This window comes from Carcharodon carcharias, chromosome 6 (assembly GCF_017639515.1).
Source record: "Carcharodon carcharias isolate sCarCar2 chromosome 6, sCarCar2.pri, whole genome shotgun sequence".
NCBI classification, from domain to species: Eukaryota; Metazoa; Chordata; class Chondrichthyes; order Lamniformes; family Lamnidae; genus Carcharodon; species Carcharodon carcharias.
This window is the reverse complement of record NC_054472.1, coordinates 193,674,897-193,692,650: the sequence shown is the minus strand read 5'-3', so window position 1 is coordinate 193,692,650 and position 17,754 is coordinate 193,674,897. Positions and strand designations below refer to the sequence as shown.

At 44.7% G+C, this 17,754-nt stretch overlaps 1 protein-coding gene across 5 annotated transcripts in view; it reads left to right on the top strand.

Annotated features, from left to right (window-relative positions):
- tmub1 (transmembrane and ubiquitin-like domain containing 1) overlaps positions 1-17,754 on the top strand; it is a 45,811-nt gene that overhangs the window by 10,345 nt on the left and 17,712 nt on the right. For 2 of the 5 annotated variants that reach the window (XM_041189057.1, XM_041189056.1), the window contains 2 exons: positions 10,260-10,331; positions 11,706-12,542. In XM_041189057.1, coding sequence (XP_041044991.1) covers positions 11,746-12,542 — 797 coding nt within the window. In that variant the 5' untranslated portion in view covers positions 10,260-10,331; positions 11,706-11,745. Of the gene's footprint in view, positions 1-10,259; positions 10,373-11,705; positions 12,543-17,754 lie in introns of all 5 variants that reach the window. The other 3 variants (XM_041189055.1, XM_041189053.1, XM_041189054.1) reach the window with 2 other exon arrangements.

Below are 17,754 nucleotides of genomic sequence, written 5' to 3'. Positions count from 1 at the left end.
TTCAGCTCATGGACCATAACCAGGAAGTAGTGGAAGCACAGGTTGACTGTCTTGAGGTGGCTGATGCTGGAAGCCAGGTCGTTCCAGGGCTGGGCTCAGACAAGCTGCAGTTCAGCAGTGGAGACATTGCATGGTCGAGGCCAGGCTTTGAGAGTCAGTGAGAGAGAGACCTAGAGACCAGCAGGGCAAGGGGAGGGCCAGGCTCCACCTGGGCCTTGGTGCTGGTACAGGGTGCAGTCTCAGAGAAGTGAGTGCCCATTTACTGCTTCTTTTGACCCCAACATCTCTCGGTTTGGGAATCGGTGTGTTCGAGTCTTTTGAGGTTAAGACTAGCAGGTTAGCAAGGTAGGTAACCAGTGGATGTAATACACTTCGATTGTCAGAAGGCATTTGATAAGAAGCCACACAAAAGGTAATTACATTAGGGCCACAGGATAGGGATAATATATCAACATAAATTTGAGATTAGGGAACATGGAAAGCAGGGACTAGGAATAAAGTGTCATTTCTGGGAGGACAGGCTGACTAGTAAATTGCCTCCAGGACCACCTCTGGAACCCCAGCTATTCCCAATCTCAGATCAAGCGACACAGTAATGTATCTAAATTTGCTGACGATACAAAGCTAGATGAGAAGTTAAGCTATGAGGAGAATGTAAAGAGGCTGCAAAGAGAGTTAAACCAATGGAGTAACTTGGCAGACGGAGTACATGTGGAGATGTATGTAACTATCTGCTTTGGTAGGAAGAATGGAAAAGTAGAATATCTTTTTGAGAGACTAATTAAAGTTGGTATTTGAAGAGATTTGGGTGGTCACACTGATACACAAGCGATTAGGAAAACAAAAGGAATCTTTGTATATATATTGCAAGGGGAATGCAGTATAAGAGCAAGGAAGTCTTGCTGCATTGTACAGGGCCTTGGTGAGACTACATCTGGAGAACTGTGTACGGCTTTGGTTGCCTTGCCTTAGAGGACATATGAACATACAATTAGAATCAGGAGCAGGTCACTGGACCCCTCTAGCCTGCTCCGCCATTCAATAAGATCATGGCTGAGCTGAAAACACACTTTTCACTTCCCACAACCTTTAATATCCCACCCAGTCTAATCCCACTCTCCTCACTCCCCACACCCTTTAATATCCCACCCAGTCTAATCCCACTCTCCTCACTCCCCACTCCCTTTAATATCCCACCCAGTCTAATCCCACTCTCCTCACTCCCCACTCCCTTTAATATCCCACCCAATCTAATCCCACTCTCCTCACTCCCCACACCTTTTAATATCCCACCCAGTCTAATCCCACTCTCCTCACTCCCCACACCCTTTAATATCCCACCCAATCTAATCCCACTCTCCTCACTCCCCACACCTTTTAATATCCCACCCAGTCTAATCCCACTCTCCTCACTCCCCACACCCTTTAATATCCCACCCAATCTAATCCCACTCTCCTCACTCCCCACACCCTTTAATATCCCACCCAATCTAATCCCACTCTCCTCACTCCCCATTCCCTTTAATATCCCACCCAGTCTAATCCCACTCTCCCGCTTACTCCCCACACAGTTTAATATCGCACTCTCTTTATTCCCACTGTCCTCACTCCTGTAATCCCAGGAATGCAGAGGTAAATCCTCTGAGAAGATTGCAGTCTGTCGCCTCCCGTTCTTACAAGTTTGAAGCAATTGCTTGTAGAATTGTGTGTCTTGCTCAGTCACTTAAAAGGACATTAGATTGAACCATGTAGTGTGCAGCTGGATAACTTTAACCCAGAACAGGTTGGGGTGACAGGTTCCTTTCCCTGAAGGATGAGTAGCTGAGTACTTAAAGCAATGCAATCATTTCATGGTCTTTTTTATGGTGCCAGCCCACAGATTTCTTCAGTTTAGTTTCATGAGAATTAAAACCCTGATCTCTGGGTTGCTCGTCTAATGCCAGAACCATCAGATTACTCTCAAAAAAGTAAAATTACTTACTGCTCAAATACTCCTGGGGTTAGGGTCTACAGAGGGCCTTCTTGAACCGCTGAAGTCCACGTGGTATAGGTACACCCACAGTGCTGTTAAGGAGGGAGTTCCAGGATTTTGACCCAGCGACAGTGAAGGAGTGGCAATATATTTCCAAGTCAGGATGGTGAGTGACTTGGAGGGGAAATTCCAGTTAGTGGTGTTCCCATCTATTTGCTGCCCTTGTCCTTCCAGATGGTAGTGGTTGGGGGTTTGGAAGGTTCTTGTGCATGAGTCACAACAAGTTAGTAGGCAGGTACAGCAAGTAATTAAGAAGGCTAATGGAATGCTATTCTTTATTACAACAGGAATTGAACATAAAATTAAGGATGTTATGCTTCAGTTACACAGGGCAATGGTGAGACCACATTTCGAATACTGTGCGCAGTTATGGTTGCTTTCTTTAAGGAAGGATGTTAGTGCGTTGGAGGCAGTTCAAAGGAGGTTTACTGCATCGATACCTGGAATGAGTGGGTTGTCTTATATGGAAAGGTTGGACAGACTGGGCTTGTTTCCACTGGAGTTTGGAAGAGTGAGGGGTGACTTGATTAAGTATATAAGATCCTGAATGGTATTGACAAAGTGGACGTAGAAAGGATATTTCTTCTTGTGGATGAGTTCAGAACTAGGGGTCCAGAGAACCATAGAAAAGTTACAGCGCAGAAGGAGGCCATTCGGCCCATCTTGCCCATGCCAGCCCAAGGACACCCAGGTGCCCTTTCTAATCCCACCTTCCTGCACCCGGCCCATAGCCCTGCAGCTTACAGCACTTAAGGTGAAGATCCAGGTACTTTTTAAAAGAGTTTAGAGTTTCTGCCTCTACCACCAACTTGGGCAGCGAATTCCAGACACCCACTACCCTCTGCGTAAAAAGGTTCTTCCTCATGTCCCCCCTACACCTTCTGCCACTTATCTTGAATCCATGTCCCCTGGTTCTAGAATTCTCCACCTAGGGAAACAATTCTATCCTGTCCACTCTATCTATTCCCCTCATAATTTTGTACACCTCAATCAAGTCCCCTCTCAGCCTTCTTTGTTCTAAGGAAAATAACCCCAACCTATCCAATCTCTCCTCGTAGCTACACTTTTCTAATCCTGTCAACATTCTTGTAAACCTCCTCTGCACGCTCTCCAGAGCTATTACATCCTTCCTGTAATGTGGTGACCAGAACTGCACACACTACTCCAGTTGTGGCCTCACCAGTGTTTTATACAATTCCAACATTATATCCATACTTTTATATTCTATACCTCTGCCAGTGAAGGAGAGCATTCCATATGCCTTCTTTACAACCTTGTCTGCTTGAACTGCTGCCTTCAGTGGCCTGTGTACTTGTACACCAAGATCTCTCACTTCATCTACCCCTCTTAGTATATTCCCATTTATTTTGTAATCCCTGTAACTGTTTGACCTCCCTAAATGTATGACCTCACACTTCTCTATGTTAAAACCCATCTGCCACTTTACCGCCCACTCCACCAACCCATCTATATCATTTGGAGATTATGACTATCCTCTACACTATCCATTACTCAGCCAATCTTTGTGTCATCTGCAAAGTTCCCAATCGTGTCCCCCATGTTCATGTCCAAATCTTTAATATATAATACAAATAGTAAGGGTCCCAACACCGAGCCCTGTGGAACATCAGTTGAGGCAACTTTCCATTCGCAAGGGCATCCATCGACCATTACCCTTTGTTTCCTGTTACAAAGCCAACCTTTTATCCAGTTTGCCACATTACCCTGAATCCCATGGGCTTTTACTTTCCTGACCAATCTGCCATGTGGGACCTTGTCAAATGCCTTGCTCAAATCCATGTACACAACATCCACTGCACTACCTTCATCGACCCTTCTTGTCACGTCCTCAAAGAATTCAATCAAACTTGTGAGGCAAGACCTTCCTTTAACAAATCCATGCTGACCATCCCTGACTAGCCCATGCCTTTCCACATGACAGTTAATCCTATCTCTCAGGATTGATTCTACTAATTTGCTCACCACCGATGTAAGACTAACTGGCCTATAATTGTTTGGCATTTCCTTTGATCCCTTTTTAAACAATGGAACTATGTTTGCATTTCTCCAGTTCTCCGGTACCTCCCCTGTATCTAGTGAAGATTGGAAAATCATCCTCAGAGCATCTGCTATCTCCTCCCTGGCTTCCTTCAGCAGCCTCGGAAACAATCCATCTGGCCCTGGTGACTTATCAACCTTCAAGGATTTCAACCCTTCGAGTACTTCCTCTCTCTTTCTGACTATTCTGTCCAATATCTCGCAGTGTTCCTCCTGGACTACTATATCTACATCCTCCCTTTCCTTTGTAAACACGGAGACAAAATATTCATTCAAAACCCTTCCCACAGCCTCTGCATGTACACACAAGTTTCCATCTTCATCTCTGATAGGTCCCACTTTTTCCTTAACTAACATTTTAGCATTAATGTATTGGTAAAACATCTTTGGGTTATCTTTAACGTTACTTTCTAATCTTTTTTCATGCCCTCTCTTTGATTTCCTTATTTCCTTTTTTACTTCGTCCCTGCACTTCCTATATTCGTCTAGGCTATCTGCAGTGCTTAGTTCTTTGTACCTATTGTACGCTTTCTTTTTCTGTTTGATCTTCCCCTGTATTCCTCTAGACAACCGGGGAGTCTAGATTTGGCAGCACCATTCTTATTTTTGTAGGGGACGTGTCTACTTTGTACAATTAGATGTTGCTTTTTAGTGCTTCCCACTGGTTTTCCACTGTTTTATCCTCCAGCAGTGCTGTCCAGTCCACCTCAGCCAAGTCCCTTCTCATTTCTACAAAATTTGCCTTCCCCCATTCAAGACTTTTACTCCTGCCTTATCTCTGTCCTTTTCCAGGGTGATGCTAAATCTAACTGAATTGTGATCACTGTCCCCGATATGGTCGCCAACTGTCATTTCACCCACTTGCCCTTCTTCGTTCCCCAAGACTAGGTCTAGAATTGCATCTCCTCTCATTGGGTTTGTCCCTGTTTTAAAATTATGGCTCGCCCTTTTAGGACAGAGATGAGGAGAATTTTTATTCTGTGGTTTGTGCGACTTTGGAACTCTGCCTCAGAAGGTGGTGGAGGAGGGGTCATTGAATATTTTTAAGGCAGGGGTAGATCGATTCTTGTTAGGCAAGGGAATCAAAGGTCATTGGAGGTAGAAGGGAATTTGGAACTCAACACAAACAGATCAGCCATGATCTTATTGAATGGCGGAGCAGGCTCGAGGGGCTGGAATGGCCTACTTCTGCTATTTCATATGTTCGTATCCTGACTGTCACATGACACAATAATTGAAATATTGACCAATCACTGTGATCAATCACTTATCAATGAGTCTACAACAGACCCAGACATGAAGAAAATCCCCAGTGGGGGAGAGATTTGAGAACCATATTTCCAGCATACCTCCGCTCCCCAATTACTCTCATATTGTGTCCAAAGAGATTTTTTTCTGAACGAAATCCAATTTGCATTTGAACAAATACTAACTCCTTCCACCCTCTCTCAAGGAAACCTAATTCATATGTTGGCTGCTCACTCACTGAGATATTATTCCTACAGGTTAGGTTAGTTTTGAATTTTTCCCCCTGCAAGTTCTGGTTCTCCTTTTGTGGACAAGGTGAGACAGCTGGTCATGGCTCTAGAATCCAAAAAAAAACTACTATCTCCTCACATCTGGACATTCTCCATTCCAGTGAGAACGTGCCCAATTTACATGCTCGCTCCTCCTAACACAACTCTCCATTCCATCAATCATCCTAATCACTCTCTTCATCAATAACTGTGATTTCCTTTCTTTACTGTTGTGACCAGAACTATTACAGTATTCTGCATTCATTGACACCAATGCCACAGCAATATGTTACTATTGAAGATCAACATTGAACTTTTAATAAATGCCCACATGTGAAATTCTTTACTCCCCAGGCAGTGTTGTGATAGGTTCAGTTTGCTGTCATTTGCCCACTTCCCCCTCCCTGATTTTCCATTTTTCATTGAAGTCATGGGCTCCTCCTAGATGCTCTTCTCTTCATGTGAAGCATTTTGCACTTTTCAACAGCAAATTTCATGTCTAATCCTCCTGTGGTTTACCCCCCTCAGCTTTGCAGTCTACTATCATTACCTTTGTGCCACATGCAAATTTCGAGCTGCAATATTGCGTCCACTTCTGGGCACCACACTTTGGAAAGAATGTCAAAGCCTCTTGGTGTGTGTTTTGAGTGGCTCTCGACAACTCCTGGCTCCGCTCCTGAATTCACACCAACTGCTGGGCTGGATCCAGTGGCAGAAGTTGGTCAGCTAACCGCACTACCCGACATATGCCACTAGATGGGGCCTGGCCAATCTAAAAGTACTGTGCACTGAGGGGAGTTCTGAGCTGTAATTTTTGAAAAAGAATTTAATTTGTACATTGTATTTTTTATATTTAGTGATGTATTTCATTTTGCAAGTTGTATCAGCTGGGAATACACATTACTGCATGTATATGGTACAGTATTTCAACTTGTACATTGTTTTTTTGAGCCAGACTTTTTTGAAGGAACCTAACTCTGGCTTTAACATTGAACCTATGATTCACTCAAAGTTGTGATTTTCAGGAACACAAGTTACAGTAAAAGTTCTCACTTAGAGTTATGAAGCTATTAAGTATGAGGTCACAAAACAGACCTCCTGTGGGACCCCACTCAGACTGATTACAATCCCAATATCATCACCCTCTGGCTTCTATCAGTCAACCAACTGTGTCCAGTGTAACAAAAGCAAAAATTGCTGGAAAAACTCAGCAGGTCTGACAGCATCTGTGGAGAGGAAGACAGTTAACATATGACTCTTCATCAGAACTAAAGAGAAATAGAAATGAGGTGAAATATAAGCTGTTTAAGGGGGGTGGGACAGGTGGAGCTGGATAGAGGGGCAGTGATAGGTGGAGGCAAAGGAGCGATTGCTAAAGATGCCATAGACAAAAGGACAAAGGGGTGTTGATGGTGGTGATATTAGCTAAAGGATGTGCTAATGGGGACATTAAGGGTAGAAAGCAGCCTGGTGTGGGTGGGGTGGGGGGAGGGGATCGAAATGGGCTAAAAAGTGGAGATAAAACAATGGATGGAAATAAATTTTTAAAATAATAATAGAAATATGTGGGAAAAGAAAAATATATATATAAGAATATATAATAATTATTAGAAAAAGGGATCAAAAAGCGGGTGAGGAGGGAGGAGACAGTTCATGATCTGAAGTTGTTGAACTCAATATTCAGTCCGGAAGGCTGTAAAGTACCTAGTCGGAAGATGAGGTGTTGTTCCTCCAGTTTGCGTTGAGCTTCACTGGAACAATGCAGCAGGCCAAGGACAGACATGTGGGCAAGAGAGCAGGGTGGTGTGTTGAAATGGCAAGCGACAGGGAGGTCTGGGTCATGCTTGCGGACAGACCGAAGGTGTTCTGCAAAGCGGTCACCCAGTCTGCATTTGGTCTCTGCAATGTAGAGGAAACCGCATTGGGAGCAACGAATACAGTAGACTAAGTTGGGGGAAATGCAAGTGAAATGCTGCTTCACTTGAACGGATTGTTTGGGCCCTTGGACGGTGAGGAGAGGGGAAGTAAAGGGGCAGGTGTTGCACCTTCTGCAGTTGCATGGGAAGGTGCCATGGGAGAGGGTTGAGGTGTAGGGAGTGATGGAGGAGTGGACCAGCGTGTCCCAGAGGGAACGATCCCTACGGAATGCTGCCGGGACAGTGAAGGGAAGATGTGTTTGGTGGTGGCATCATGCTGGAGTTGGTGGAAATGGTGGACGATGATCCTTTGAATGCGGAGGCTGATGGGGTGATAAGTGAGGACAAGGGGGACCCTATCCTGTTTCTGGGAGGGAGGAGAAGGCGTGAGGGTGGATGCGCGGGAGATGGGCCGGACACGGTTGAGGGCCCTGTCAACCACCGTGGGTGGAAAACCTCGGTTAAGGAAGAAGGAAGACATGTCAGAGGAACTGTTTTGGCATCACCGGAACAGATGCAATGGAGGCGAAGGAACTGAGAGAATGGGATGGAGTGGGGTGTGAGGAGCTGTAGTCGAGGTAGCTGTGGGAGTCGGTGGGTTTGTAATGGATATTGGTGGACAGTCTATCACCAGGAATTGAGATAGAGAGGTCAAGGAAGGGAAGGGAAGTTTCAGTGATTATAAATAATTAATAACAACAGCAGAAGGTGCAACAGCTTCCCTTCCCTTCCTTGACCCCTCTGTCTCAATTTCTGGTGATAGACTGTCCATCAATATCCATTACAAGCCTACTGACTCCCACAGCTACCTCGACTACAGCTCCTCACACCCCGCTTCCTGTAAGGACTCCATCCCATTCTCTCAGTTCCTTCGCCTCCGTCGGATCTGTTCTGATGATGCCACTTTCAAAAACTGTTCCTTTGACATGTCTTCCTTAACCGAGGTTTTCCACCCACGGTGGTTGACAGGGCCCTCAACCGTGTCCGCCCTCACACCTTCCTCTCCCTCCCAGAAACATGATAGGGTCCCCCTTATCCTCACTTATCACCCCACCAGCCTCCACATTCAAAGGATCATCCTCCGCCATTTCCACCAACTCCAGCATGGTGCCACCACCAAACACATCTTCCCTTCACCCCCCTGGCGGCATTCCGTAGGGACAGTTCCCTCTGGGACACCCTGGTCCACTCCTCCATCACCCCCTACCCCTCAACACCCTCCCACGGCACCTTCCCATGCAACCGCAGAAGGTGTAACACCTGCCCCTTCACTTCCCCTCTCCTCACCGTCCAAGGGCCCAAACACTCCTTTCAAGTGAAGCAGCATTTCACTTGCACTTCCCTCAATTTAGTCTACTGCATTCGCTGCTCCCAATGCTGTCTCCTCTACATTGGAGAGACCAAACGCAGACTGGGTGACCGCTTTGCGGAACACCTTCGGTCTGTCTGCAAGCATGACCCTGACCTCCCTGTCGCTTGCCATTTCAACACTCCACCCTGCTCTCATGCCCACATGTCTGTCCTTGGCCTGCTGCATTGTTCCAGTGAAGGTCAACGCAAACTGGAGGAACAACACCTCATCTTCCGACTAGGCACTTTACAGCCTTCCAGACTGAATACTGAGTTCAACAGCTTCAGTTCATGAACTATCTCCTCCATCCTCACCCCCTTTTTGATCCCCTTTTTTCTAATAAGTATTATTTTATTTTTATATATATTTTTCTTTTCCCACCTATTTCTATTGTTATTTTAAAAATGTATTTCCATCCATTGTTTTATCTCCCCCTTTTAGCCCATTTCGATCCCTTCCCCCCCACCCCACCCCCACTAGGGCTATCTTTACCTTGCTCATCCTGCTTTCTACCCTTAATGTCCCCATTAGCACATCCTTTAGCTAATACCACCACCGTCAACACCCCTTTGACCTTTTATTTATGACATCTTTGGCAATCTCTCCTTTGCTTCCACTTATCACTGGCCCTCTATCCAGCTCCACCTGTTCCCCCCCCTTTAAACTGCTTATATTTCACCACATTTCTATTCCTCTTTAGTTCTGATGAAGAGTCATGCAGAGTCAAAACATTAACTCTGTTTCTCTCTCCACAGATGCTGTCAGACCTGCTGAGTTTTTCCAGCAATTTTTGTTTTTGTTTTTGTTTCAGATTTCCAGCATCCACAGCATTTTGCTTTTACCTGTGTCCAGTGTACAATGCTTCCACTGATTCCTGCTTTTTATTTTCAATTCCAGCCTTTCCAGAGGATCTGTATCAAAGACCTTCCTGAAACCTGATCAATTACCCACTGCCTTGATCCTATACCCTCAGTGCCAATTAGATTGGCAACACCACCCTTCATTAAATCATATTCTTGATCTTTTCTGATTTTGTTTCTATGATCTTATCTTTAATAGAGTTTCTGTAATTTTATTCACAATGAGCATCAAACTCACAGATCTATCTTTTACTCAGCCACTTTTGCTACTCAATTTGATAACAAGAGTAACATTTGCATCTCTGCAGTCCCCTGGCTCCTCTCCAGTATTCAGTGAGTTCTGGATGGTTTGTGCAAGAGTTCCTGCAAATTCCTCTCATTTTCTTCAGGACCTTCATGCATCTTATCTGCTCCTGAGATTGATTCATTCTAAGCTTGGACTTTAAGCTGTCAGCTCTCTGTCATGATGTGAATAGTGCCATAGTTGACCGCTGGGTCCTGGCTGACTCCCCGTCTCTGTTCCAGGGCGTTCAGAGATAGCAACAACTGCAGAGCATCAATGAAGCCTCCAGCAATTAGCAAGAGCCTACAGCAATGGTACAACTTTGTTATCCTAAATGTCTGGGTATAAATATAAAGTAAGTCAAGATTTTACAGCTATTTGTCTTTGTCCTTGGCATGGGGCTGATGTTGGTCCTTTCCTTGGTGCCCTAATAGGGTAGTGTGCCCTTTGCAGTGATCGCTCATACAGCTGTGATTCCTACTTGGTCAATTCAGAGGACATAATGGGCCGACTGTAGTGTGGGACTGGAGTTGCATTTAGACCTTGATCAAGAGGAGGTCATTCGCTCCCTTGAGCTTGTTCATCATTCAACCACATTATGGCTGATCTGCATCTTAACTCATCATCTGCCTTGGTACTGTAACCCTGACCAGTAAAGATCCATCAATCTCAGTTTTTTAAATTTTCAATGCCCCCCACCCCCCCCACCCTCCAACAGCTTTTTGTGGGGGAGAGTTCCAGATTTCCACTCCCCTTTGTGTGAAGAAGTGCTTCCTGACATCACCCCTTAACAGCCTGGCTCAAATCTTAAGTTTATTCTTCCTTTTCCTGGTCTCCCCACCAGAGGAAATAGTTTCTCTCTCTATCTGTCCTAAGTTAGGTGACAGTAAATAGTGTAGGAGCGAGCGGCAAGTTGCATAGGGACATAGGTTGATTCAGTGAGTGGGTAAAACTGAGGTAGACGGAGTTCAATGTGGTGAAAGTTTGAGGTCATCTAAGAAAGATAGAGCAGAATATTTTCCAATTTGTGAGGGGCTATAAACTTTAAGATAAGAGAGATTTAGAGATCCAAGTTCAGAAATTAGAAAAGGCTGGTGAATGATATAAAACGTGATGTGAAAAGTTAATGGCCTTTATCACTTATCACTGGCACTAGAATACAAAAGAGAGGAAGTGATGCTTTGTTGTACAGAGCTCTCGTCAGATCCCATCCAGAGCAACTGTGTTCAGTCTGAGCTCAGCACCTCAGGGAGGAAAGATTGACCTTGGAGTGTACATTACAGATTCACCAGATGGACAAGAGCTAAAGGGTTAAATTATGTGGACAGGTTGCACAGACTATTCTTGTACTCCCTTGAATATAGTAGATTAAGGGAGGGCCTAATTAAGATGTTTAAGGGATTTCATGTTACCGGCCTTTTCTCATTTCTGAACTTGGATTGCTTGTCATGACTTCCACTTTAATAATTCAAGCCGGTTTTCTCTGACCAAATCATTTCTTGTCCAATACTCAGTCACACTGTTCCCAATAACAGGTTCTAATAACTAGGGCTGGTAAGTTTGCTCCTCTGGAGGACATTAGCGTTAATCCACCAAGTTTCCTGGTCATTTTGGTTCTGCTCAACTCTTTTTCTGAAGTTCTGTTCCAGTATCTTGCTGCTCATTATTTTCCTTTTTGATTCTTTCAGTTTCACGGTTGAGTGATTGTGGGAATTGGTGATCTGTGTCATGGCTGTAATCGAAGGAGTCGGTGATGAGGTGACCATACTCTTCGGCCTGGTTTTCATGGTGTTGGTGTTGGTCTTGGCTTGGGCCTCCACTCGCACTGTGGACCGAGGTGACCAGGAGCTGCGACCCACTGAAGATACCTCTGCACCCACCTCAGAGCAGCAGAATTCACCCTGCACCTCTTCCACCAACCGCTCACCAGATCAAGGGGAAACAATAGCCAACACAAGACGGGTGGAATGCAAAGCAGAGCAGATGGAGCAGAGTGAGGAGGAGGAACAGAGTGAGGACGAGGAGGAGGAGGAACAGGACGAGGAGAAGGAGGAACAGAGCAAGGAGGTGGATATGGAGCAACAGAGCGAGGAGGTGGAGAGGGAACAGCAGAGCAAGGAGGTGGAGAGAAAGCAGAGCGAGGAGGTGGAGAGAGAGCAGCAGAGTGACAAGGTGGAGGGAAGGCAGAGCGAAGAAGTGGAAAAGCAGGAGAGAGAGAAGGGGAACGAGTTGGAGGAAGAGTTACTAGCCAAACATGAGCCGTCAACCACAGAGAAAGTTGCTGAGGGGTTAGTTACAGATAATGTGCCTGAATTGGACACCTCACCACTTGATACTTTAGAGTTACGTCAGCGAGTGACCTCTGCTAGTGGCCGGGAAGAACTTGAGACTCTGTCCACAGATGACCAACGTCCTGACAGTGACTGTGCTGAAGACAGCTCCATGGTGCTGAGACTAAAGTTTTTGAATGACACTGAGAGAATAGCTCGGGTTAGACCCGAAGACACGATCGGACATATAAAGAGGTAAAAACCCCACTCAGCAGTGCTTTGATTCCGCAGCATAGCACTTCATGGAATTGTTCCATGAAACAGAGGATTTATAACTGTATTCTTAATCCAATATGTCTCTTGTTGTCAGTCACGCTTCCTCTCAGATAAGCAGATCAGATAAGGCTAGAGGTTACAAAAATAATAGAAGGACCAAACTTAAGGCTTTGTATCTGAATGCATGTAGCATTCAAAACAAAACAGATGAACTGAAGGTGTAAATAGAAACAAATAGGCACGATCTGATAGTCATTACAGAGACATGGCTGCAGAATGACATAGACTGGGACCTGAATATTGAAGGGTACATGACATTTAGGAAGGACGTGAAGTTCGGAAAAGGTCAGGGGTGGCTCTGTTAATTTATGATGGTATTAGCACAATAGAGAGGGATGAACAAAGTTCAGGAAACTGGGATGTAGAAACGGTTTGGGTGGAGATGAGAAATAATAAAGACAAGAAGACACTTGTGGGAATAGTGTACAGGCCCCCTAACAGTGACCACACAGTTGGACAGGGTATAAAGGAAGAAACAATGGATGCTAGCTAGAAAGGTACGGCGATAATCATAGGGATTTTCTATCTGCATATAGATTGGGAAAATCAGATGGGCAAAGGTAATCTAGATGAGGAATTCATAGAATGTTTTCAGGATAGATTCTTAAAACAACACATTCTGGTGCCAACCAGAGAACAGGCTACACTAGACCTGGTATTGTGCAATGATATAGGACCTCATTAAGACCTCATAGTGAAGGTGCCCCGAGGTAGCAGGGATCATAATATGATTTAATTGTACTTTTAGTTTGAGGGAGAGAAGAATGGCTCTAAGACTAGTATTTTAAACTTAAGTAAGGTCAATTATGAGGGCATGAAAGCACAGATAGATAAATTGAATTGGCAAATGAGGTTAAGGGAAAGATCAATAGAGATGCAGTTGCAGACACTTAAGGGTACACAGAATGGATATATTCCAACGATAAAGAAAAATTCCAAAGACAGGATCCACCATTTGTGGTTAACCAAAAAATTAAAAACAGTATCAAACTTAAAGAAAAAGCATATAATTATGCAAAGATGGGTGGCAGGTCAGAAGATTGGACAGAATATAAAAAAAACAGCAAAGGATAACCAAAAATATTAATAACAAGGGAAAAATTAGAGAATTAGTATAAGATAGCGGGAAATATAAAGACATAGTAAGAGTTTCTATAAATATTTTAAAAAGAAAAGAGTTAACAAAGTGAGCGTTGGTCCTATGGAAATTGAGTCTGGGGAATTAATGGAAAATAAAGAAAAGGAAGAAGAATTGAACAGGTACTTTGGACCAGTCTTCACTATAGATGATATGAGTAACATCCCAGAAATAGCTGTAAATCAGGAAATGGAAGAGAGGGAGGAACTCAAAAAAATTACAATCGCCAAGGAATTGACAATGAACAAATTGTTGGAACTGTGGGCTGACAAGTACCTGGGTCCTGATGGACATTGTCGAAGGGTCTTAAAAGAAGTGGCTAGTAGCATAGCTGATGAATTGCTTTTAATTTTCCAAAATTCCCTTGGGGAAGGTGCCATTAGATTGGAAAATAGCAAATGTAACTCGTTTATTCAAAAAGTGAGACAGAAAGCAGGAAACTGTGGGCCAGTTAGCCTAACATCTGTCATAGGGAAAATGTTAAGCAATTATTAAAAATGTTATAGCAGGGCATGTGGAAAAAAATCTGGTTTTGTGAAAGGGAAATCATGTTTATCAATTTATTGGAGTTTTTTGAGGAAGTACGTGTGCTGTGAATAAAGAGGAACCATTGGATGTGCTGTACTTGGATTTCCAGACGGCTTTTAAGAAGGTGCCGCATCAAAGGTTATTGCAGAAAATAAAAGCTCTTGGTATGTGTGTGTGGGTGGGGCGGGGGGTGGGGGGGGGGAGAACATATTGGCATGGATAGAAGATTGGCTGGCTAGCAGGAAACAGGAGGTATAAATGGGTCTTTTTCTGGTTGGCAAGATGGACCGAGTGGTGTCCCACAGGGATCAGTGCTGGGTCCTCAACTGTTTACAATTTATATGAATGATTTGGATGAAGGGACCAAAGGTATGGTTGCTAAATTTGCTGAAGACACAAATAGGTAGGAATGTAAGTTGTGAAGAGGATGTAAAGAGGCTGTAAAGGGATATCGATAGGTTAGCTGAGTGGGCAAATGGAGTTTGTGGGCAAATGTGAAATTGTCCATTTTGGCAGGAAGAATAAAGAAAGAAGCATATTATCTATATGGTGGGAGATTGCAGTGCTCTGAAATACAGAGGGATCTGGGTGTCCTAGTGCATGAATCGCAAAAGGTTAGTATGCAGGTACAGCAGGTAATTAGGAAAGCTAATAGAAAGTTATCATTTATTGCAAGGAGAATTTAATATTAAAGTAGGGAGGTTATGCTTCAGTTATACAGGGCATTAGTGAAACCACATCTGGAATATTGTGTACAGTATTGGTCTCCTTATTTAAGGAATAATGTAAATGCGTTGGAAGCAGTTCAGAGAAGATTTAGTAGAATAATATCTGGAATAGGCAGCTTGCTTTATGAAGCAAGGTTGGACAGCTAGGTTTGTACCTGCTGGAGTTTAAAAGAGTAAGAGGCAACTTGATTGAAACATTTATGATCCTGAAGGATCTTGACAGGGTGGATGTGGAGCGGGTGTTTCCTCTTGTGGGAGAATCTAGAATTAGAGGTCACTTTAAAGATAAGGAGTTGCCCATTTAAGACAGCGATGAGGAGAACATTTTTCTGAAGGTTGGGAATCTTCGGAACTCAATTCCTCAAAACGCGATGGAAGCAGTGTCTTTGAATATGTTTAAGGCGGAGCTAGATAGATTCTTTATAAGCAAGAGGGTGAAAAGTTATCGGGGATAGGTGGCAATGTGGGGTTCAGGTTACAATCAGATAGTGGTAGGCTCAAGGGGCCGAGTAGCCTACACCTCCTAATTCGCATGTTTGTTAGGTCTTGCTTGCTCTCCGCCTTATGCTCTCTCCATATATTTTTATTCATTGATGGGATGTAGCATTTATTGCCCATCCCTAGTTGCCCTTGAGAAGGTGGTGGTGAGCTGCCTTCTTGAGCCGCTGCAGTCCATGTGGTGTAGGTACACCCACAGTGCTGTTAGGGAGGGAGTTCCAGGATTTTGACCCAGTGACAGTGAAGGAACGGCGATATGTTTCCAAGTCAGGACGGTGATTGGCTTTGGGGGGAACTTCCAGGTGGTGGTGTTCCCATATGTCTGCTACCCTTGTCCTTTTAGATGTTAATGGTCGTGAATTTGGAAAGTGCTGCCGAAGGAGCCTTGGTGAGTTGCTGCAGTGCATCTTGTAGATGCTTCACACTGCTACTACTGTGCATCAGTGGTGGAGGGAGTGAATATTTGTGGATGGGGTGCCAATCAAGTGGGTTGTTTTGCCCAAGTGTCCTTCTTGAGTGTTGTGGGAGCTGCACTCATCCAGACGAATGGAGAGTATTCCATCACACTCCTGACTTGTGCCTCATAGCTGGTGGACAGGCTTTGGGGAGTCAGGAGATGCGTTACTCGCCTCAGGATTCCTAGTCTCTTGTAGCCACAGTATTTATATAGCTAGTCCAGTTCAGTTTCTGGTCAACATCCCCAGGATGCCCAGTGATGGTAATGCCATTGAATGTCAAAGGCCGATGGTTAGATTCTCTCTTGTTGGAGGTGGTCATTGACTGGTACTTGGATGGCATGAATGTTACTTGCCACTTGATGTCAAGGGCAGTCACACTCAGTCACACCTCTGGAGTGTTCAGCTCTTTTGTCCATGTTTGAGCCAAGACTGTAATGAGGTCAGGAGCTGAGTGGCCCTGCCGGAACCCAAACTGGGTGACAGTGAGCAGGCTATTGCTAAGCAAGTTAGCTTGGCTCAGAAATGGACAAAAGAGCTTAACTCCAGAGGTGAGGTGAGAGTGACTGCCCTTGACATCAAGGCAGCATTTGACCGAGTGTGGCATCAAGGAGCCCTAGCAAAACTGGAGTCAATGGGAATCAGGGGGAAAACTCTCTGCTGGTTGGAGTCATACCGAGCACAAAGGAAGATGGTTGTGGTTGTTGGAGGTCGGTCATCTCAGCTCCAGGACATCACTGCAGGAATTCCTCAGGGTAGTGTCCTCAGCCCAACCATCTTCAGCTGCTTCATCAATGACCTTCCTTTCATCATAAGGTCAGAAGTGGGGATGATCACTGATGTTTGCACAATGTTCAGCACCATTCACAACTCCTCAGATACTGAAGCAGCCCATGTCCAAATGCAACAAGACCTGGACAATATCCAGGCTTGGGCTGACAAGTGGCAAGTAACATTCACACCCCACAAGTCCCAGGCAATGACCATCTCCAACAAGAGAGAATCTAACTATTGCCCCTTTATGTTCAATGGCATTACCATCACTGAATCCCCTAGTATCAAAATTCTGGGGGTTACCATTGACCAGAAACTGAACTGGACTAGCCATATAAATACTGTGGCTACAAGAGCAGATCAGAGGCTAGGAATCATGTGACAATTAACTCACCTCCTGACTGCCCAAAGCTTGCCTACCAACTACAAGGCACAAGTCAGGAGTGTGATGGAACATTCCCCACTTGCCTGGATGAGTGCAGCTCCCACAACACTGAAGAAGCTTGACACCATCCAGGACAAAGCAGCCCACTTGATTGGCACCATTCACTCCATCCACCACCGACACACAGTATCAGCAGTGTGTACCATCTACAAGATACACTTCAGGAATTCACTAAGGCTCCTTAGACAGCACCTCCCAAACCCATTACCACTGCCATCTAGAAGGACAAGGGCAGCAGATAGATGGGAACACCACTGCCTGGAAGTTTCCCTCCAAGTCACTTACCATCTGGACTTGGAAATACTTCGCCGTTCTTTTGCTGTCGCTGGGTCAAAATCCTAGAACTCCCTTCCTAACAGCACTGTGGATGTACCTACACCACCTGGACTGCAGCAGTTCAAGAAGGCAGCTCACACCAGCTTCTCATGGGCAACTAGGGATGGGTAATAAACTCTGGCGCAGCCAGCAACGTCCACATCTCATGAATGAATTTTTTTTTAAAAGTGCTGCTCGATAGCATTGTTAAGGACCGCTTCCGTCACTTTACTGATGATGGAGAGTAGAC